Raw genomic sequence first — 22,154 nt, forward strand, 5'->3', positions numbered from 1 at the left:
GAAGGCCTGGGCCCGATAACCGGAGCTCGACGCACTCGCTCGGCATCAACGATGTCCGGTTCCGCTGTCTCCCCACGCATTACATGATGTCTCCTGCTATTGTAGGCAGGAGGTGGAAAATCGCCGTAACCCGAATGAAAACCGTTATGCACGATAATCAGTGCATAGCCATGGGAAATCTCCAAGCTAGACTAAGTGTATTCTGTCAATATCGGAGCGGCGGAGTTATGCAGGGACCCTCGCGGATGATTGAGAAAATCGGGCAATTGTTCGTTAGTAATGAGAAACTAAGGGATACAGCAATAGTAGAAAGAATAAGGAGTATTCTAATTGTTTGACGTCTTTTTTGATGTCGTTTACGTTATTGAGATATACAAAACTGCTTCCGCTTAGCCCCAGTTGAGTCTACTGGGGTACACCCAGTCGAAGTCGACGTCGGCAGGGTTGTTGCTGCCAAACTTCTTCAACATGGGAAGCATCTGCTTGGCAAACTCGTCGCCAGAGTACAATTTGACCTGGTTCTCGGAGTCCTTGGGCACTTGGTGGGCGATGTAATTGGTGACAAAGTCGAGGGTCGCCGCTTCGGGCATCTCTAACGGCAAGTCGGGAGCACAGATGTATAACCCAGGCTGTTGCGGCAATCTCCGCTTGCCGACAATACACGCTACCCGCATCACCAACTCAAGGTCGCTATAGTTGTGCAGAATGTCCAGCTCCGCCATCAGCGCCACCATCAGCGGGCGGCGGTGTCTCACCGATTCACCGGGGTTGGGGTGGTAGTCGATACGCCCTACCAGCAACACGACGAACTTGTGGTACTTCTGAGTCGCCCAGAGCACGTAGTGCAGCTGGCCGGTAGCGTGGTTGGTGATGATGGCGCCGACGATCTGGTGGTACTTTGCTTGATCACCCCCCCACAAGAAGCTCAGCTCCGCCTGCTCGATGATGTGCATCCCGTGTAAGAAGGTATAGTCGGGGATGAACGCTACTCGGTGAGGCTTTTCCGGTTCAACGCCATTGGCCATGGCTGCCATCGCTGGGTTCTGGAAACGGGCCGCCAGCTGGATCTGGGTAAGCAGGTTCAGCGACCGGCGCCGCTGGCTCAACTGCGGGTGGTAGTTGGTCTTGTTGAGGTCAGCGACGATCTGCAATTCTTTGTTTTGCAAGATATAGCGGATGAGGGCCAGGTCGGCTTCGTCGCCGGCTTTGAGGATCTTGATCAGGCGGTCACGCATCTTTTCTCCCAGCTCCATGGCTTTAACGAGCATCTCCTCTTCCTCTTGGCCAACAAGCGAGAACGGGATCATGAACGCATCCACAGGGTACCCTTTGAATCCAAACCGCTCATAGTAGCCACCAACGGCAGAGTTTAAATACCACACGTATTTCTTGGCCAAATAATGGTTGGCGACGTCGTGGTCAATCCTGCCGTCGTCACCTCTAACGGTACGGGCAAATTCCGGGTCCTTGTCAAGCTCACGGCGCAAGCAGTCATCTTCGGTAGCGGCAATGGCGTTCGCCACTAATTTTGAGGCTAACCCTTGGCCTCTCACCGACTTAGCAGTGAACACATGGCCCACCAATAACGCTGTCATTGGCTGGACGCCAATCAGCAACAGCAGCGGTATCGCCGTCGACGACGTGTCCACGTGCTTAAAAAAACCGGGGATGCTCAGCACAAACGTCAGCGCCACCACCTCGCCGGTCTCGTTGTCCTCGTAGTAGTAGCCGACGTTGTAGCGGTGGTGGGCGTGGTTCTCCTCAAACCGCTGGCGCTCAACGCTGCCGAATTGCTTAGCGTTGAGGCCACACCCCCACTCCAGCGCACAGAGCCCGTAGATCTGCGCTGCCTTTTCCGGGTCAGTAGTGCTACCAAACTTGTACGACGTCATTGAGTCAGTGGTTGTGAATCTGGTGGTCTCCGCGAAACCCTTAATTCCGAAGGCGCCGCTAGTGTGGGGTGTAATCGTGCGTGAGGCTTGTGACTGTCTGCGTGATTTGTATGTTCGGCGACCCTCGCGTGAACATTGGGTTAGAGCTAGCGAGGCACTGGTGGTGGTAGTAGCAGTGGCAGAAATGGTAATACCGATGGTAGATTTAATTAATGTGTGGGGTGTGTGTCTCCACGTTTGATGCATTGATAAGCTGCTGCCGCAGGTCCTGATGAAACTCGAGGAAAGGAGAGTGATAGCAGCGGGCATGCAGTAAGCCTAAGGCGTTTATTATAGCTTGACTGCTGTATGCTACGACGCCTGCTAGTCGCCTGCTACCACTCCTATTGCCTTCGCTAATTAGTATCGTCTTTTGCTACCCCATAACACAATAGCTAATCGTAAACATTTCCCCACAATCCAATGGTAGCTCCCCTCATCGGGCTCCGTGGCTAATACCGTGGTGGTTTGCTCCATCAGTTGCCACCGGTAGCCGACGATCGCTGTCCCGCTTCTCCCCCTTGTTACCCCACGCCATTGTCTCGATATCCCCACTCGCTCCGTGGCCGACGCCCCAGCGCCGGGTTCGCACTCATCGAGTGACCCTTCCATGTCCGGTGCCGGCTTGAGTCATGGGGGGAGTGAACCCCCGACGTGACTCACCAACGCGCCCAGAGTCAGCAAGCTACTAACCGAGACACATAGAAAGAAATTAGCCAAGTATTCTAAGCGATTTTGAAATAGAAATGTCCCGTTGCTTTTTCTCGTTCCCCTCTGCTCAGCTCTGGTCTCCTCTGATCTCGCGTTGCCGATACCGAGACAGGCCCCAGTTGCAGGCGCACCCAGCCAATTCGCGCGGCGCCCGCAGAGTACCGGGCCGGAACGTTGCTCTCAGGAAAAGCTTAGACACCAGGCAACTGCCCGGTGACGGCGTCACTTACCCCGCTAAATTGTTGGGTTTACTCTGAGTTATCACCGCCAACCCTCTAGTGCTAGTTGAGGCTTATCGGGATCATCTCGTATTCGCTATCTTCTGACCGTTAGCGCCCTCCCCCATTTCTTTTTCTCACCTCCCCACGCCATCGCCGTCGCTTTGTCACCAACGATGCAGCCGCTACAGGGCCATCGCGCACGGCGTTTCGCCTGCACTCGAAGTACAGCACCCTCAGGCATGACGTCGCCGACAATATAAGGCCAGCGACGCCCGGCTTCCCTCTGCCATCCTCCCTACCTGTGCCTGTCAAAAATTATGTCCGACGCCAAAGAAGCCGTCGAAACCAAGTCCTCGTGGCTGGACGAGCCGGTGTACTCGCAACAGCTGCCATACAGCGAAACCAGCACCGGCGGCCTGAAATGGCAGAATTTTAAAGACTCGTGGAAACGCGCCGACCCCGACTCCGTGTTGAAGGGCGATGGCGGTAACGAATTGAAGAAGGGGATGAAGAAGCGCCAATTGCAAATGATCGCCCTCGGGGGGTGTGTGGGTTCGGGTCTCTTGGTGGCGCTGGGTAAAGCGCTCACTTACGGCCCGGCGTCGGTGGTCATCGCCTGGACGGTGGTGCTGACGTTCTTATACTGTACCATGCAATCGTTGGCGGAGATGTCCGCCGTGTTGCCTGTCGACGGTTCGTTCGCCGTGTACTCGGCGCGGTTCATCCACCCGTCGTGGGGTTTTGCTATGGGGTGGAACTACGCCCTTTTCTGGGTGGTGGTGTTACCCGTGGAATTAGTGGCGGCGCTGATGACAATCAACTTCTGGCCACTGGATATCAATAATGATGCCTGGGTCGCCATCTTCTACGTGGTGATCATCGGGCTTAACCTCTGTGGCCAAAAAGGGTTCGCCGAAACGGAATTCGTCGCCTCGGTGATTAAGCTTTTGGGCGTTGTCGGTTGGGATATCTTCGCCATTGTCATGATCGCTGGTGGCGGTAAGCAAGGTTACATCGGGGCTAAGTACTGGCACAACCCGGGTTCGTTCACCGGTGGTTTCAAAGGGGTGGTGTCGGTGTTGGTCACTGCCACTTACTCGCTCGCCGGTACTGAACTTATCGGTTTAACCGCGTCTGAATCCAAGGAAAACCCCCGGATCGTGCTTCCTAAAGCCATCAAGCAGGTGTTCTGGCGTATCGTCATCTTTTACATGTTGACGCTTATCTTGATCGGCTTCATCGTCCCTAAGAACCTGCCCAAGTTGATGAACGGTACCTCCGACAACTCGGCGTCGCCCTTCGTCATCGCTATCAACGACGCTGGTGTTAAAGGGCTCGACTCGGTGTTCAACGCCGTCATTCTCATCGCGCTTTTGTCCATCGGTAACTCCGCCGTCTACGGGTTCTCGCGGACGATGTTGGGTTTGGCCAAGGAAGAATTGGCCCCCAAGATCTTCCTCTACGTCGACCGCAAGGGTCGCCCTTTGGTGGGGATCGCCGTGTGTGCCATTATCGGTCTCATTTCGTTTGTCGCCGCTTCGCCTAAGCAAGGGGAAGTGTTCGCGTGGTTGATGGCCCTTTCCGGGTTGCTGACGTTGTTCACTTGGGGCTCGATCTGTGGCGCCCACATCCAGTTCCGTCGCGCGCTTTACCACCAAGGCCGTACCACCGATGAGCTCCCTTACGTCGCCAACACTGGCTTCTGGGGCGCGGTGTACGGTTTGCTCTGTAACATCGTGGTGTTGTGCTTCCAATTCTGGATCTCGGTGTGGCCCATCGGCAAGCAGCCAGACGCCCAGTACTTCTTCGAACAGTACTTGGCGGCGCCGATCGTGTTGGCGTTCTTCCTCGGCCACTACTTCTTCTTCTACAAGGGGTGGAACCTCCTCATCCCCGTGTCGCAAATCGATATCGACACTGGCCGCAAGGAGGTCGACGTCGACATGTTGCGCCAAGAGAAGGAAGAGGAGCTTGCTCGTCGCAAGGCGTTGCCATTTTACAAGAAGATAACGGCGTTCCTTTGCTAGACACGGCTACCGCCATCCCCATTTTGCATATACACCTACATATTTAATGAGTCACGAATAATAACGATAAGCTTCTACGACATTTCGAAATCCCATAGATTAATTACGTGTTTGTGTTATACACAGTTTGATCAACCACAAAAAACCCCTTTACTGTCTGAGCCACAGACAGTTCTGACCCACTTTTACTTATTTCTGAATGTCCTTCACGTGTATAGGGACGCGTCCCTCAACTTGACGAGCAGCAGCTAAACGGCTTGTCGTCTCAATCTGATTGAGTTGAATAAGCTAGAAGTATTGATAAGGTGTAAAGCCGCATTTCTTCCGTGTAAGACACCCTATCAACTTTGATCAATATTGAGCTTAGACGATTAACTGTACACATCATCCCATCATCAACAAAGTACAGACTACTTGAATGTTTAGTACAACGATGGTCTTGCTGCCCAGTAAACTCGGCACTCCTTCACATTGGACAGGGGTCTCGAATGCATTGTTGTCAAAATAACTAGGAAATCATTCAGCCATAGTTGTTTATACGTCCAAAGGCTGGCTGCTTACCCAGATGTTGTTCAATGTGATAAACCTCACCAAAACACACGTACATTCTGAGTTTGTCAAAGTTGAACGTGTCGTAGGGGATCGGAGTGTTACCATGACAGTTTAACGTAATCAGTCGAGGCCAGTTCTGTGAAGCTGTCCCGTCGCAAAGCTCGAGATACTCAAGCAGCAGCTTGAACCGATACCCAACTTTTATCAATGAGTTTTGGAAACGTGCATCAAGACCCTGTATAACTAATCGTTTCACCGTTTGGGGGAAGTATTGGACATCAAGAGGTATAGTCTTAATCGAGGCAACAAATAAGTCTTCCAATCTAGCAAATTGAGATGCCACCTGTTGTGGCATATCGTAGGATTGTATGTGCACAAGAGACAATTGCTTCACGGATGATAGATCGATGCATCCATCTATACCTTGTACATCGTCAACTAGCTGTAGACTATCGACTCTGATCTTAGTTAGCGTAGGGCTAAGCTCACGGCGTCCAGCTATCGTGGCTTGAGCAAGGTGAGGGGAATCCAACGGAGTGGACATATACATTCGTTTGACCTCATTTGGCATAAACACTGAGTGTTCTTTTGATTCCACAACGACGAATTCGGCAGGCTGTATTCTTTCCTTTATAGCTTTGTGGTCATCATCGATAGGTTCCTCTTCAGTAAAGTATTCGAGGAAAACTAGCTTTCCGGGCCACTCGGATTTGGTCTCCATTAAGTCGAGGAATTGTGACTTTGTAAGGAACAGCCAGTGGATCAACTCATCCACCGCATCATGTAGAAGCGGCTTCCTGTCTCGATCGAGCACGTATACTTGTCGAAGTAACCGTTGCTTTGCAATATGGTTGACTCCTTTGGATAGTGAGAGGAAGGGGTAGACGCGGTGTTGCGGGAGGAAATCGAGCATGATAGCCACGATTTCCAACGGCCAATCGATAGTAGAACGGGGTATTTCTTGTGTTTGGCAAGTCGGTGGTATCAGATCATCATTGACGGTCGACAAGGGAATTTCCCTATATAGTGATAAGGTCATAATATCCTAATGCGCGGCAGGGCATACCCAGGGGCTGCTCCCACTGGCAGCACAGTTTGATCAAACAAACTATTAAAAGATATTTTCTGGTTGTTGACTACAGTGGAGCTATGCTTATAGTGTATTAGAGTCTTATTTGCCGTAATCGTCGTAAATTAGCGTACTGGTGTGTTAGTACATGTACTTGAAGGTCGGAGCGCGGTCGCCCAACATCTTCTGTTCCCGTTCGGGGAGACTGTAGAAGTAGTTTTGGTACTCGGGGGTCTGCTTGCGCTTATTCTGCCACCAGAACGAGATGAGGATCGCCGTGCCCACGATAAGCGACAACGCCATCATCGCGATACACACCCCGAGCCCCGTGGTGAACTGAGGAGCGTCTTTCTGCAAAAACAAGAAGGTGGAGATGATACCACCAATGTTCCCGAAACCAATGATACACGCCAGCCCCACCGATTTACGGATGTGGGAGCCGAACGATAACGTTTGCCAGCAAATGAGCGTGGGCATGGCGGTGTACAACCCCATACACGTCAAGAAGGTACCGGCGTAACGGACGTTGGCGTCGGTCAGGCCAAGCACCATGCCGAGACCAGCAATGGCGATACACCCGGTAGCCAAGAAGAACGGGTATCTCCATCTGGTGCGGTCGGAAAGGAAGGCGACGATGTTACATAACCCAAAGGCACAGAGCCACGGGTACACCGAGTGAGCCTGAGCGGCGACGGCAGTGTAGCCAAGATCCTTGACGATTTGGGCGAGGAAAAAGGCGATGGCGTAGGCAGGGACAATACAGGCAAAGTAACCCAAAGTGGGCAACCAGATCATGTAGTCCTTGAGCACGTTGAACACGTCCTTGATCTTGAATTTGATTTCGTGGGCGGACAGCGATCCGTTGATGATCTCAAGCTTTCTCTTTAAGAACTCGACTTCGTTAGCGTTGAGGAACCGCAGTTCTTCAGGGAAGTCGGGGATAAGGAAAAGGAGCACAAACGCCAACCCAGCGGTGAAAGTACCTTCGATGATGAAGATCCATTGCCAGGCAGCGATGCCGTATCTGCCATCGAGGTCTTTGATTCTCCAGGCAATGGAACCAGAGGCAGCACCTGCGAGGGTAGTGACACTGAAGAATGCCGAAAAACGTTGTTGAGCTTCGTATTTGGAGTAGTATGTCAGCAACACGTAAAAGATGGCGGGGAACGTCAGCGCTTCAGACATACCGAGCAAGAACCGACAGGCGGCGAGACCACCGAAGTTGGTCACAAAACCCATACCGATGGAAATGACACCAAAGATGAAGATCAGCCCTGCCAACCAGTAGCGGGGGCGGATCTTCTTGATGACGTAGTTCAGCAAGATTTCAAACACGATGTAAGGGACAAAGAAAAGCGTCAACGCGGTGTTGTATTCGTTCCCCTTTAAATGCAAATCATCAACCATACCATACAATTTGGCGTTGGAAATGTTCACCCGGTCCAAAAACGAAAGGAAGTAAAGCAAACAAAACGGAGGCACCACCCACAAGTCGATCTTCCACATGAGTTTGCGGGTGTTGATGCCCATTTCCTGGGCGAGCTGGGCGACGCGGGCCTCGTTGTCGGCGACGTCAGCGAACTGCTGGTGGGACCGCTGGCTGAATAAGTCCTCCGCCGACACGTCGACGTGCTTGGGCGACTCGTACTTTTCGATATCGCTCATGGGAGTAGTAGAGAATGTCTTGGTTTTTCTTTTTAGTAATTAGAAGATGGGGCGGCGGCTATTTTATAGTTTTGAGGCCTGACACCGCCGGTGTTGCTCCACGTCCGGCTGAAGTGGCCGGTCCGGCCATGCACGGCCACCGGAGAGCGCCTGTGGGGATGAGTAACCTCAGCCGTGAGTCATCAGACGGAGGGGAAGGAGTAACCCGTGGAGATGGGGGAGCTTCGAGACGAGAGAGCTGGCTACCGGCTCAGGGGTTAGAGGGTTTCCCCACAATAGCAAGCCCATTGTTTCGATAATTGTGCTACCCGTTTAAGTTCGGGGACGGTGATTTTTCCCCGATTGTTTAAAGTATAGTTACATGGCGCAGGGCACACAACCAAAATGAGATACGATCACAGGGAACACCAACCACATATGCTCTGAAATAGGAAATTACGGAGTTATATGGCAGCGCGTTCCGAGAAGCTATCCGAGACACTTCGTATTTGCCATCGGGTTTATGCCATAGTGGGGCTATTCTGCGGAAGCCACTAGCTTCTCCTTTTGCTACAGCCGCTAACACAGAAGGCAAGGTTCCCCGCCACTTGGGACGCGACGCAAAAATTTGTGAAGCCGGTACCGGCGACGGCGATAGCGCCGTAAAGGCGGGACACAAACCACTAACCTAGGTTATTGTTCGACAAAATACCCGAAGACACCCAAAATCCGGTATTAAATTTTCAGCGAAGGCTGAGACTAATTTGATTTGGTAGTTTGTGTAGTATAAACCCGCTCCTAGTACTCCTCATCACCGCTTGGTATTGCTCTCTTCGCCTTTCGGAGTTAGTAGCAAGCACCCAGGCTAATGAACTTCGCGCTCTCCGGTCGGGAGCAGAGCGAGGAATTGTATCGTATCCTTAGTATTGGGAGTGGGAATGGTGGTGATGGATCTGTGCATATATTTAGGTGGTGAGATCACTATACGTGTAGATCAGATCAGGTACTCCCCAGGAGGGAAAAAGCTCCGCCCCGTGGTCACGACTCCCAGCACTTGGCGGAAATCGAGGCTTTGAGGGTGTGCCATCGAAAAACACTCAATAGAAAAAAAAAAAAAAAATTGTTTTAAGTAGGCCAACCGAAATAGAGCTTAGCCATAAGGTTAATCAGATGACGCCATGCTGCCAGGGACGTTGCGTGTGGCACATGACCATTAAGTTTGGTGTCTTCGCACTTTGATTTTGTCAAATGACAGTTCGCAATTTCGAGCCCGCGCGCTCGCCGGCTTTTGTGCACAACACAAAGGCATTGGTGTGGTCCGAAAACCTCCTCGATCATTAAGTAAAGACAATGGACTACAAGGCTCCCACAGGACCCCCGCCCGAGTGGAACCAGCAACAACCACAACAAGCCCACATGAACTACCAGCAACAGGACCGGGGGATGTTTAGCGGCGGCCACCAGGGCGGCTACTACCAGCAGGGCCCGCCCCAAGGCGGCTACTATCAAGGCCCGCCGCCCCAAGGGTACTACCCGCAGCAGCAGCCGGTGTACGTGCAACAGCAGCGGGGCCTGAGCAACGACGACTGCTTGATGGGGTGCTTGGCGGCGTTGTGTGCCTGCTGTGTGTTGGACGCCATCTTCTAAACAAACTACTGACAAAACGATACGTAACTTACGTGTATAATAATCTGATGATCTATGTATGAAAATGGTGGCGAATGACCATTGACATCGCCAATGTTTCGATTAATGGCCGATGAGCCTCAAAATCAATGCTGTAGCTCTGATTATTGAGGGTATGCTATCATTCACCCAATACTGAATAAGTAGGTGATCATCGCAGTGATAGCAGTGATCTTCAAGTGTTTATCGTAGCATTGTCAATGGATTTGCGATTGGGAGTAGCGGCCCAGAAACGAGGCGAGTACGGCATCGGCAATGAGCACGCACCCCCCGTTGATGGCAAACCCATAATGAAGCCAGCCATGGTGAGCAAGCCAACCGGTGAATGGAGGTCCCACACTGCGAGCGGCGGTCTTACCAAGATTGACCACCCCCATTACTTTCGCTAATTCGTGTGGAGGGAATAATGCCGATAATAGCATCTGGCGAGGCACCACATCCAATGTCAGCGTAGCGGCGTAGCCTAACAAAAGGATCGCCAGGGCACCAAACAGCAGCACCACCGATACCAAGGCAAATAAGATCGCCAGTGGTACTTGTGTAGCAAGAATGGCGGCGACACTACCCAATTTAGTGGCGATCCACGCCAGCGGAAGCAGCGAAATGGCATCGGTAAGGTTAATGACAAAGAACAACGTACCGAGGCCAGTAGCAGAAATGGCAAATGTCTTCTTTAAATAGTACACCACCCATGCCCACGGCATCAAGCCATACCCTAATGAATCAAGCATAAATACCACCAAAAGCGGAGCCAAAAGTCTCTGAGTACGTGCAGAAAGACCAGTCAGAGAACTGGGAGGCAAAAGCAACTGGCTATCTTCGGTTTCCACCACGGGAACGTCCATAACTTTCACTTCACACGCTGGTGAAAGAAGCAACGAAAACAAAAGCTTAGCCACGGCAATACCGGCGTAAATGACAAACACCACCCGGTAAGCCGTGACATCGTCAAATTGGTACACTAGCGTAAGCTGGTCGACCACAATACCGGCGACAAGCGACCCCACTGCCGCCCCGCCGGTAGCGGCAAGGCCATGGATAGCGTAGATAAACGCCCGGTGTTCGGGTAGCGTCAAGTGAGCCAACAGCGCTTCTTCCACTGACTTAAACGGGCCGGTTTCGTCACCCAGAGGCGAGATAACCCCGACCACAGCTGCTAATAAAAGCACCCAGAAACTCAGCGCTGAGGCGAAAACCAAGCCGGAAATGGCCATAGCCACACATCCACCAGCGACCACACGACGACGACCCCAATGGTCGGCTCGCCACGTCAACCAGAGCGAAAGGAGGGCGTCGCCAATTAAGGTGGCGGTCATGAACCAACCAATAGCGACGTCAGCGATGCCTAACAGATGGAGGAAAAGTGTGAGCACCTGGTTGGTGAGCCCGTACCCCATCATTCGGAGGAACACGAGCCCCCAGAGAAGGGCAACGTCTTGGGGAATCGGCGGCATCGAGGCTTACCACTATACGGCGCGCCGTCAACCGTTAGACGGGCGTGGATGGTAGCGCTGCCAGAACCAAACACAAATAGTGTGGGGGGTCCCGTCAGTTGAGATGCCAACAGCTAGCAAGACTGAAATTTGAAGGCATGACCTGACAGGATGACCTGAATGGCTGGAGTTTACGAAGAATAAGGTTTTTCCGGGAAGCGATCCCGAAGCTGGAGTTTCCACAGCTTATCGTCGGTACAGCATTTCCTGAAAGACACAAACTTTCGGGAGAACTGTCACGTCAAAGTGGCACCATCGTTCTTGGAGGCTAAGGCGGGACGTCGTTTACATGACTCTACGACGCCATACTTGTGAATTTCAAGTTTAATTGTGGGCATCACGTGGTCGCTGACGAGGGCAAGGTGGTTGATATAATAATTTTCTCGTGTAATCCTATATTGACGATAACGAAAACACAAGAGATGAAATTCCTGCTTGGATAGAGTTGTGTTGCATAGTATGAGACTCATTTATAAGTACACTTTTAGCTTTCTATACCTGGAAAAATTGGCCCCAACTAGTGACTAACTGTTCGTAATCTGAGTCAAAACTTCCTTCCTCCTGTTAGGTCCATCGCTCCCTAACCGACAGACATTCGCGAGCAAGTACAGCGTGCAGCGCCGATCATCACCTAGCGAAGATGCACAATGGCAGGGGGTGCAGAAATCCGAACACAAGACGAGCCCAGCCAATTCCCCTCACTATATAGACACTGTAAGGTGCTGTAGTATCATATTTACAGTGACACCCTTCTCCTTTTAATGGCCATCCAGTTCATTGCTCGGCCTCTCACTGAGAACCAGAAGCAGGTTATCCGCGACCTGGTGCCCATCCTCAAGCAGGAGGGCGACCAGATCACCAATGAGTTCTACAAGATCATGGTCCGCAAGTATGCGGGGATGCTGACGTTCTTCAACAAGACCGACCAGAAGTTGATGCGCCAACCGAAGATTATGGCGTTCTGTCTTTTACGCTACGCCGAGTGCATTGACGACTTGACCCCGCTCCAAGACTTTATCGACCAGATTGTCAACAAGCACATTGGTCTTCAAATTGTCCCTGAACACTACCAGTACTTTGGGGAAGGGCTTATCGCTGCCTTTGAGGAGATGTTGGAGGAAGGGGCTACCCCTCAATTCTTGGAGGCGTGGACAATCGCCTACGCTAACTTGGCCAAGCTTCTCATCGATATGGAAAACAAGCGTAACGCCTTGCTTCCGTGGACGGGGTTCCGTCGGTTCAAGGTGGTCAAGCTCGTGATGGAGTCGTCGGCAGTGAGACTGGTCTACTTCACTCCCGAGGACCCCAACCACCGGATCATGATGCCCCAACCGGGGCAATACGTGTGTATCCGGTGGATGATCAACGGCGAGATTATTACTCGAGAGTACCTGGTGCTGTGGATCCCTCTCGATAACATGTACCGCATCAGCGTTAAGCATTTACCTAATGGGCTTGTGCTGGGCCATGTCCACCAGAATTTGACTGAGGGCGATATCCTCCAAGTGGCGCCTCCTGGGGGTCAATTCGTGTTCAGCGAAGACCCTCCTCAGTACGCTAAGAAGTGGGTGTTTGTCATTGGCGGCATCGGTATCACTCCTACGATTCCCATTATGCAACGGGCTTTGGAACAAGGGGTTGCCGTGCAATTGATGTGGAGCAATAAGACGTCAGCGGTGCGTCCGTTCGTCACTCAGTTACGTCAATGGGAGCACCAGTACCCTAACTTCAGTGTCACTGAGTTCCACACCCAACAGGAGCCCCAGGACTTGATCGGCTCTGAGGGATACGAACGGCGCATCATCTATGATGATATCAAGCACTTCAAGAACTCTACTCACTACGTCCACTTAGTGGGCCCACGAGGGTTTATGAACGAAATCAAGCTGATGCTTGACGGCATGCTGTTCACCAATGTCACCGCTGAGTTCTACGGGCCAACGCTTTTTTTGTTTATGTAACACGACAACAGAGAGATATCAAATCAATTGTAGATTTGGAACAACCAGGCTCTAGTGCACACTACGAATTGTCCCTAAATTTTTCAGAGACCGAGGTAATGGTTGATTGTCGCGGATTAAGCTTTGCTTATCGCGGGGCTTAGATTTAGAGTAGTGTTTATGGCCTGATCGAGGTAGGCTGCGACGCGTCACCTGCACATAAGCACACAGCGATTGCCGTCTCCGAGAGCCTTAGCCCTGCACGGCATCTGACCTCCATCGCCTATATACCCATCACGATGCCCTACTACGAGTGTTTGCCGTTCACTGTCAGGCCCTCCCACTACGTCGTCGACGTCACCGCCATTGATTTTGGCAACGACACCTACCATGGCGTCACCACCATCGACGTCGCCATCGACGAGGCCACCGATGAACTCCACTTGAACTACCGGGATTTGACCATTGACTCCGTCGAACTCACCCCTGAAGGTCAAACGGCAGTAGTGGCGCTGAACATCGAGTACAATCAGCCTAAAGAGTACTTTGTCGCCCACTTCCCGATGAAGTTTGAACCAGGCAAAGCCCAAGTGTCGATCAAGTACCAAGGCCGTATCCAAACCAACATGGCCGGGTTCTACAAGTCTTCGTACCAGGACCAAGGCGAGACTAAGTACATGTACTCGACGCAATTCGAGGCTACTGACGCGCGGAGAGCGTTCCCTTGTTTCGATGAGCCGGCGCGTAAGGCGACGTTCGACGTGTCGATCAAGGTGCCTAAGCACCACACCGCGTTGGGTAACATGCCGGTGGTGCTGGAAGTTGAGGAAGGCGACGATAAAGTGGTTAAGTTCGCCACGCTGCCGGTGATGCTGACCTACTTGGTGGCATGGGCGTTTGGCGAGTTTGACTTCATCGAACTGCACACGAAGGACTTGTATGTCGACAACAAGCCTTTGCCTTGTCGCATTTACACCACCAAGGGTCTGATTGAGGACGCGGTGTTCGCGCTGAGCATCACCCCGAAGATCGTCGACTTCTTCTCTAAGATCTTCGACATCAAGTACCCGTTGCCCAAGCTCGACTTGTTGGCGGTGCACTCATTCCTGCACAACGCCATGGAGAACTGGGGGCTCGTCACCTACAGAGCCACCGCCTTGTTGTACAACGAACAGAAGCTGAGTGCTGCCTACAAGAAGAAGGTCGCCTACGTTGTGGCGCACGAATTGGCTCACCAGTGGTTCGGCAACTTGGTGACGATGGCGTGGTGGGACGAGTTGTACGAAAACGAAGCGTTTGCCACTCTCATCGGTTACGTTGCCGTCGACCACTTGTTCCCTGAATGGGACATCTTCCTGGGCTTCGTCCTGGAATCGGTGCAACTGGCCCTCACCTTGGATGGGTTGCGCAACTCTCACCCTATCGAAGTGCCTGTAAACGACGCCCTTGACATCGACCAAGTGTTCGATGCCATTTCGTACTTGAAGGGGTCGCTGGTGTTGTTGATGTTGCAGACGTTCTTGGGCAAGGAAAAGTTTTTGCTGGGGGTGTCTAAGTACTTGAAGGCTCACCAATACGCCAACGCGACCACCAAGGATCTTTTCGGGGCAATTGGCGAAGTCCTGGGTAAGCCGGTGGAGGAGATGATGAAGCCGTGGATCAAGCAAATCGGGTTCCCCGTAGTGCTGGTGACCAAGTCCGGCGATAAGCTCAAGTTGACTCAACTGAGATTCCTCAATTCTGGCGATGTTACCGCCGAGGAAAACAAAACTAGATGGTGGATCCCGTTGAACGCTAACACGCCGGTGGAGATCGACGCCTTTGTCGAGGAGTCGGCGGAGATCACTGCTCCTGAAGGCTTGTTCAAGCTTAACACCAACTGTCTGGGCTTCTACCGCGTGCAATACGCCCAGGACATCTTTGAAAAGCACATCTTGCCCTACTTCAGCGACCTCTCCCCCGCCGACAAGGTGGGGCTCATTGCCGATGCCGCGTTCATGGCGATCGCTGGCAAGCTGACCACGGCCGAGTTCATTGCTTTCCTTCGCGGGGTGGCGCCTAAGCTTGGCGACGACTACGTGGTGTGGCTTGAACTTAGCCGTGTCCTTTCGAAATTCGTGGTGGCGTTCGGCGGTCAAACTCCCGCTACCGACGCTAAATTGAAGCAGTTGCAGGAAGAAATCTACCAAGACAAGGGTAAGCTGGTGGTGACTGAGCTTGGCCAATCGACGCTGCCTTCCACCGACTACTTGAAGGTGTCGCTTCAACTGAACGTGCTCACGGGAGCTGGTGGTGCTGGCGTTAAGGAAGTGGTCGACTACGCTCACCAGCTTTTCAAGCAATGGCAGCTGCTGGGTAAGATGGACCCGTCGTTGCGTGGGTTTGTTTGGCAGACGGTAGCTCTGCAACCTGAATTGTCGCAAGCTGACTTTAATGCCATTTTCGCTCAGGTGACGCTGCCGACACTGTTGGACTCACGTGAAATTGCTTTGGGTGCCTTGGGCCACATTACCAATCTTGAATACTTGCCGAAGTTGTTGGATTCGCTCATTGATGACCTGGTCATCCCCATCATGGATGCCCACTTTTTAGGCCAACCGTTGAGCGCTAACCCCATTACCCGTGACGATTTCTGGATTTTTTTCCGCGATCATTACGACGACTTCTACAAGCTCATGCTGACGAACATGGTGGTGCTTGATCGGTTTGTGCGGTTGACTTTGTGCAATTACCAACTGGAACTGAAGCGTAACGAGATTGAAGGCTTCTTTGCCGCTAAGGACGTTCACGGGTTTGAGCGGGCGTTCAAGCAGGCTTTGGACTACATTCTGATCCAACTGGCGTGGTACCAACGCAGTCACGGAGACATTTGAGAGTGAAGGGTGAAAATTTAAGAGGATAAAATGCATAGTATAGTGTTTCGATTAATATGAAAGGATCATTCAGGATTGATCTTGCAGCTGTAGTTTACAAAGTCGAAATGTGGAGTAAACCTATGATACAAAGCTATCGGTTCGCAATTTGTCAACCATCAGAAGAAAATTTTCTGCGCAAGCTAGGTTTTCTATTTAGATTTTGCTGATAGAAATTCGTGAGTACGTTGCAACCGGCCGTCAGGTGTACTTTATGTGTCTTAAAAGTGTTCTAAAGCCTGTATGCAGTATTACATCTCAAATGCAAGAACTTCCTTGTAAGCTAAAAGTTTAACTCAAACTCATTATACTTCAAATTCATTATAATATTTGGACGACTACAATAATGGTCATAGGTCAACTAAATCGATTCTGCATATAATGCACGCGACTCGTCAAATTTTGTCGAAAAAAAAAATTTCAAATTTTTTTTTGATTTTTTTTTTTTTTTTTTTTTTTTTTTTTAAANAGTGTTCAGTAAATGTGCAAGACCTATGTCACTTGAAAACCATTTCCGCCAGAAGTGTCAACCAAGGCACGCAGCCGCTTGCTCCAGAAAACCCATTGCCAAACTACGACGCAAACTGCCTTTGTAAATTTGGAGCACTACCAAGATTCGAACCCAGGGTTTCTGCATGGGATTAATAGGAAAAATAGACGATTCATGAACTTCACTTGATAATCATGTGTGAGGCTTGGAAATTACAATAAAAATTTACAACCAATTCCACACCCCACTTTGTCTAGTTCATGAATTTGTCATTGCGGAACGACATTACAATATTTAACTTGAAGCGTATGGTCCTGCACACATGAGGTGCGTCTGCATGAAGTAGATTTACTTTCAACAACGAACTTTCATCACGTATATGACACTCTACAAATGGTAAATAACAAAGCTATGATGTCTACTATGCAAATAGTACCCCTGACACTGAACGAGATTTTTTTGAATTTCTTCTCCAAAAATCTATAAAGTGAACTATAAAATCAGGAAAAATCGATAAAATCAATCCGTTTGCTTGTTAATTATAGTTGGCATTAGAAGAATAATCGATGTGATTTTCAGAGAGTTAGCTTCAAAATTGGTGGATCTATGGTAGATTTGACATAAAAAAAAAAAACTTCTTTTTTATTGCAAAATTTTTTTAGGACTACTTTGAATAGTAGTGTAGTATATCGCATCTAATGAGCATTAGAAACGACCTGTGATGTTCGTACAAGTGGTAAGACAGGTGTAACACATTACACAAGTAAAATTTCTGTATGCAGGTGCATTACATGATATGCAGGACACAACGAGGTGAGTTGTACCACGCACCCAGAAAGTAACTAACTCACCGTTGTAGCCTTTGAGCATGTCTAGATTTAACCTACCCTCTTTGCGTAGCTTGGTAGAGTGTGAATAGTGTTTGTTTCGGCTTCTTGACGGCTCGTAGGATTACCAACATTCTGTCACGAGGGCAAATTTCATTTTCAAGACTCCTAGGAGTTCGCCAGTTGATCAATAGCTCATAGAAACCGCTTTGAAAGCAGCGTTGGCCACTAACTTATTGAAAACGATAAAGGAATTGACAACAAAAGATCAAACCTAACAGATACAAAATTTGACGTTGAGTTTGTAATGTAGACAAAATGAGGGTTTTGGGGTGTGTTCGTTGGGATATGACAATTTTGCTTAAGCTATGTGGTAGATTACACAGCAGCGCCAATAACCGAGGAGTAGTACTAATGATGGCGTGGAAGTATTATGGCAGAAGCCCTAGGATAGATGTTTGTGGCAGGCGAATAGCACTCAACAGAAACAAGGTAGTCCAGCAAATACTGATCTGCGTCATGATTTGCTGTGGCCACCTATCTAATGAGGAGTAGCAGTTCATTTGACTCGCAAAATTCGAACAGAATTGTCAAACATACGCCTCAACTCATTCCTGGATGTGGTGTGAACGGTTTATGGCTAGTGGAACCTTTAGGATTAGTATGACATTGGGGTTATCTATTGACGAGCTCCAAAGACTTCCGACCATAATCTTCTATCTAACTAGATTGTTGTTCCCACTTCTAAGACGATAAACTTACTGGCCACGAAAACCAGCCCTTACTCTCTACTATCTCTTCCGAGCAGTTGAATCCGTACAATAAATGCCTTATGGACAGGTGTCCCTGGACAGACTGCAATTAGTAAGCAAGTTAACCAATACAGCAAATGACCTAAAGGCATTTCATTTTACCATGAACCCACAATAGCATCACCATTCCTTGCCGCCGTCTAGTTTCACTCGCCACGGTCGTCATTTTTCGAAGCCGCGCGTAGTTGTTGGCAAGCGCGTCCGAAAAACCGCTACGTGTTTATCATGGTATGTGACAAGCTTCGGCGCTGATAGCAACGCCGTTGCCTGACCGGGTGGCTTCACTCAAAGAATAGAATACTTTCGAATCAAATACTAACGCCCAGCTTGACAAGTTGATTGGGTTGGCCATGCTCGCGGTTGCCGCCACTGTGTTTGCCTACTACACCACCTGGGTGTTCGTGTTGCCGTTTGTCGACGCCGACCTGGTGCTCCAGCTGTTCTTCTTGCCCCGGGAATACGCCATCAAGCTTCCGTTTCTTCTCCTCGTCATTGCCGGGCTTGGTGTGGGGACGTTCATTGGTAACGTTATGGTGAAGAACGCCGCCAAGGAGAAGGCGAAGAAGAAGGCGTAATAAATCAAACCTATAATCGCATAATACATAATTGACAATTTGGAAAGTGTCCTATTCGTGATCGTTACATATGAGGGATGTCCAACAACACCGCGGTGTCGCTCAGATACGCCTGCCGCGGGTACCCCATCTTGAGCCAGTCATTGATGTTGTTGTAGTACACCACTGGCGGGGCGGTAAACTCCAGAAGCTTGCTGGATCCCGTGGCCGCCGCCTGTACCACCTCTTTGCCAAAGCGAGCCTTAGCCACCTCGCACTCGTGCATTATCCACGGCAAAAGGGCTTCAGAGCTGGCGCGGTCGTAGGCCAGTACGGTGAGGGGGAACCGTTCTTCAAGGTCTTTCGCCCCTGATAGCTTTAGCTTGATGTTCATCTCGTAGCTGATGCGGAAGAGCTTGCCTTCAGAAGTAGTAAAGCCAAAGGCATGGGTCAAAGGGACGCCATCATCGGGACGATCAAGCACTCTTTCTCGAGCCAGCGACGAGTTATCGACCATCAGTGCCAAGGCGTCGGTATCCTTCACCTCTAGCGGCGGTATTGGCGGCTCCAGGGTGTCGTATATGCTTAAGTAGTCATTGACGCGAGAGAACTTGAGGTTGAACGTATGCGAAAGCCCCACGGTGTTAAGCACATTATCGGAGTCATTAAACTGCTTATTGGTGGTGCTGAGCTTGATCTCTCGCCTCGGAGTGAGTCCGGCTTCGTGACAAGTACACACTTCCCGGAGCTGAATTGTAAGCTGTTTTAGTCGTACGTCACGTCGTAGATGGCTGTGTAAGTTATTTGCTTTGAGGTTGACGTGGACGCTAAACGTGTCCATCGGTCCCACACACAGCGCGTCTGGTAAAGTGACGTTAATCACAATTTGCTTATTACCCAGCACCCGTCGGTGGGTCTTGGGTTCCTGGAACTGACGGTATATTGGAAGATTATCGTAGCGTTTGATCACGAGGGGAAAGTCCTTGACGTAGGTTTGGTGTTCGGTATCGGTACGGCTGCCCACAGTATACTCGACGTGTAAGGTGTGAATAGTCAGCGAGTTCCAGTTGGAAAACAGTCCCAGCAGCGCCACGTCGTTGGGGATAGGCATGATGAGCGGGATGTCGACCCCTAACACGTTCTTGACCACCTTCTGGCCCATGGGCGGGGCAAACACCTGCTGCTCGCAGAGCTTCTTTTCGTGGAACGCCTCCAGTTTCAGGGACCCAAGCTTCAGCAGCGTCACCATTTTCTGCTTAGTTCTAAGCTCACAGCGGACGCTGCGGACACTGAACGCTTGGCGCAAGTTCAGCAGGCGTAGTTCGATCACGGTCTCGATCCTCGGCATCGACATCGCCACCCCGGGACAGCCGTACACCGGCAGCCGCTCGCTGATGCGTAGCAGTGCCACCACCGGCAGCACGCTGGTTGCCATTGCTCAACTGACTGGTCGTGGGGGGAGGAGAATTGGCAGGGAAATACCGTCTCGAATTACGGGTTCGGGCCAAGCTCGTTACTGCGGTAGGAACCGGTGCGACTGTCCGTTTCGGGGTCGGGCCCAGTGGGGAAGGTGATAATGCCGAGACAGCAATAATCCTACGTATTAGACAATTCCAAGGGAAAGAGCGGTTTTTAGGAAGTCAGTAGAAGAGTGGTAGGACTTGTGTTAGGTTTGAACGGTGTAACAAGGGGTATATATTTAAACGATAGAGGAGGTGTGGCTACATCACGTGATAATGCCTGGCTGAGGGATTCCCAGATTTTATTAATGACCCCATGTGCCATAAATCACAAAAACCCAGGGATAATCGCATACTGGAGACCGAGATCAGGACCGAATTTCTCGCGGTAGTAACGGTATGTCTGGAGCAGCGACACCAGAAGATTCACGGTGACGAAAGTTGCAATTATGGCATAGTTCGCCCAGATATAGGGCGTGGGAACCGCCAGTTTCACTGCGAGGATAAACCAGATAACGTAAAGCTCAATCTCATTAGTGTAGTGGGCACTGGTAGTGTACCAGAACTTAGGGATTGAGTACTTGACAAGCAGCGCCAAGTGCCAGTGGCACCAGCACTGATTGAGTGATGCAAGCACAAACAAGCCAATGAGCACGTACTCCGACGTGGTTGGGGTCATGTTAGCTTGGTTAGCATAGGGACGTAGCAGCGTCAAACTGCAGGCGGTGTGCACTGCCAATAGAAGGTAATGGAGCATTCCAAGCAAATAGTGGGCCACGTTCATCCGTGATGTGGGCGAGAACTTGGTGATCAAGAAGCATTCGAGCACTCTCCGTATCAGATGAAACCACATTAATCGAAACACAATGGTGATACACCTAAACCCATCGGAATAATCGTGGTCGTATAGGGTGATCGTCTGAGGCTGCCACCATCGTTGGGTCCACCAAATAGCTGAACAATAGCCAAAGAGACTAACGTAGTAATGGGTAAAACTCAGTTTGGGAACCGTTAATCGGCTCCACCAGCTGGTAAGGCGGAATTGTTTGGTATCAAGGCGGTTAGTGCCGCACTTGCCATAAAGGAGAAGCTGGTGGACTTGCGGCACCGCCACCATTAGGAGAATGCCACCAATGAGCCCAGCATAGATGACAAACACGAGCGGGTACACGGCATCGACCTCGGGGAACTCGGTTAGTGCCACTAGTACCATATCTCTCTCTGACAGCTCTAATTAATTAGCGGGATGAGTGCGACTGATAACTGACAGTAATTGGTAAACCATCGCCTCATCAGCCCATCAGACGATAACACAAAGTGAATGGTAATGGCTGCTATATTCATCTCATTGAAAAGAGCATTGCCTGAGAAATTTTTCTCAGCTCAGAGAGCATGTATTTTGGGGGTTATTCGCCTGGCACTGCCCTCGCAAAACATTATGTGGGCGGGCCGGTGCGAACGCGGCGTTTGTCCGATCGTCGCTCTCTACTGCCCGACAGCGGCGACCCCCGATCGTGGAGAGTGACTCACGATGAGTCAACACACGATGACAAATGAGGGGAGAGATGCGGACATATAGTCCGAGAGAAAGAGGAATACAATCGTGAAAACCCTACTAGATATCCTAGCAAAACCACCACTAGTTTATCGGTTCAGTCATTCGCAGTTGTACCTCCATTCGTCGTTGTTTTCGGTATCGTTGTCCCCACGAATTTTTATTTGTCGCTGGAAACAGTAGCCGCGGTGATTGCCACTATCCATAGTGATGATGACTGTGTGCAGTACGGGCGCGACGATATATTTTTCACCACATCCCATCACCTGA

At 50.6% G+C, this 22,154-nt stretch overlaps 11 protein-coding genes across 11 annotated transcripts; 5 read left to right on the forward strand and 6 right to left on the reverse strand. All coding sequences in view use genetic code 12, as the record gives it.

The window, feature by feature from the left end:
• Positions 1–389: 389 nt before the first annotated feature.
• Positions 390–1,892, reverse strand: DIURU_003630 (uncharacterized protein; the record flags this gene model as incomplete). The annotated part of the gene is made up of 1 exon (XM_034156414.1): positions 390–1,892. The coding sequence occupies one exon, from the start codon at positions 1,890–1,892 to the stop codon at positions 390–392; it is 1,503 nt and encodes a 500-aa protein (XP_034011883.1).
• Positions 1,893–3,180: 1,288 nt separating this feature from the next.
• On the forward strand, positions 3,181–4,890 carry GAP6 (Gap6p; the record flags this gene model as incomplete). Its single annotated transcript, XM_034156415.1, has 1 exon — positions 3,181–4,890. One exon carries the CDS (start codon positions 3,181–3,183, stop codon positions 4,888–4,890), a length of 1,710 nt encoding a protein of 569 aa, XP_034011884.1.
• Positions 4,891–5,410: 520 nt separating this feature from the next.
• DIURU_003632 (uncharacterized protein) lies at positions 5,411–6,481 on the reverse strand (the record flags this gene model as incomplete). The annotated part of the gene is made up of 1 exon (XM_034156416.1): positions 5,411–6,481. One exon carries the CDS (start codon positions 6,479–6,481, stop codon positions 5,411–5,413), a length of 1,071 nt encoding a protein of 356 aa, XP_034011885.1.
• A 171-nt stretch (positions 6,482–6,652) lies between these two features.
• TNA1 (Tna1p) lies at positions 6,653–8,176 on the reverse strand (the record flags this gene model as incomplete). The annotated part of the gene is made up of 1 exon (XM_034156417.1): positions 6,653–8,176. The coding sequence occupies one exon, from the start codon at positions 8,174–8,176 to the stop codon at positions 6,653–6,655; it is 1,524 nt and encodes a 507-aa protein (XP_034011886.1).
• A 1,329-nt stretch (positions 8,177–9,505) lies between these two features.
• DIURU_003634 (uncharacterized protein) lies at positions 9,506–9,802 on the forward strand (the record flags this gene model as incomplete). The annotated part of the gene is made up of 1 exon (XM_034156418.1): positions 9,506–9,802. One exon carries the CDS (start codon positions 9,506–9,508, stop codon positions 9,800–9,802), a length of 297 nt encoding a protein of 98 aa, XP_034011887.1.
• Positions 9,803–10,038: 236 nt separating this feature from the next.
• On the reverse strand, positions 10,039–11,295 carry DIURU_003635 (uncharacterized protein; the record flags this gene model as incomplete). Its single annotated transcript, XM_034156419.1, has 1 exon — positions 10,039–11,295. One exon carries the CDS (start codon positions 11,293–11,295, stop codon positions 10,039–10,041), a length of 1,257 nt encoding a protein of 418 aa, XP_034011888.1.
• Positions 11,296–12,095: 800 nt separating this feature from the next.
• Positions 12,096–13,295, forward strand: DIURU_003636 (uncharacterized protein; the record flags this gene model as incomplete). The annotated part of the gene is made up of 1 exon (XM_034156420.1): positions 12,096–13,295. The coding sequence occupies one exon, from the start codon at positions 12,096–12,098 to the stop codon at positions 13,293–13,295; it is 1,200 nt and encodes a 399-aa protein (XP_034011889.1).
• Positions 13,296–13,573: 278 nt separating this feature from the next.
• DIURU_003637 (M1 family metallopeptidase) lies at positions 13,574–16,147 on the forward strand (the record flags this gene model as incomplete). The annotated part of the gene is made up of 1 exon (XM_034156421.1): positions 13,574–16,147. The coding sequence occupies one exon, from the start codon at positions 13,574–13,576 to the stop codon at positions 16,145–16,147; it is 2,574 nt and encodes an 857-aa protein (XP_034011890.1).
• A 2,393-nt stretch (positions 16,148–18,540) lies between these two features.
• On the forward strand, positions 18,541–18,890 carry DPM2 (Dpm2p; the record flags this gene model as incomplete). Its single annotated transcript, XM_034156422.1, has 2 exons — positions 18,541–18,543; positions 18,642–18,890. 2 exons carry the CDS (start codon positions 18,541–18,543, stop codon positions 18,888–18,890), a joined length of 252 nt encoding a protein of 83 aa, XP_034011891.1.
• Positions 18,891–18,954: 64 nt separating this feature from the next.
• Positions 18,955–20,304, reverse strand: DIURU_003639 (uncharacterized protein; the record flags this gene model as incomplete). Its single annotated transcript, XM_034156423.1, has 1 exon — positions 18,955–20,304. The coding sequence occupies one exon, from the start codon at positions 20,302–20,304 to the stop codon at positions 18,955–18,957; it is 1,350 nt and encodes a 449-aa protein (XP_034011892.1).
• Positions 20,305–20,657: 353 nt separating this feature from the next.
• Positions 20,658–21,542, reverse strand: DFG10 (putative polyprenol reductase; the record flags this gene model as incomplete). The annotated part of the gene is made up of 1 exon (XM_034156425.1): positions 20,658–21,542. The coding sequence occupies one exon, from the start codon at positions 21,540–21,542 to the stop codon at positions 20,658–20,660; it is 885 nt and encodes a 294-aa protein (XP_034011893.1).
• Positions 21,543–22,154: the final 612 nt, after the last annotated feature.

The sequence above is a fragment of the Diutina rugosa genome (assembly GCF_008704595.1).
Source record: "Diutina rugosa strain CBS 613 chromosome Unknown scaffold1_size794362, whole genome shotgun sequence".
In the NCBI taxonomy this organism is placed as follows: domain Eukaryota; kingdom Fungi; phylum Ascomycota; class Pichiomycetes; order Serinales; family Debaryomycetaceae; genus Diutina; species Diutina rugosa.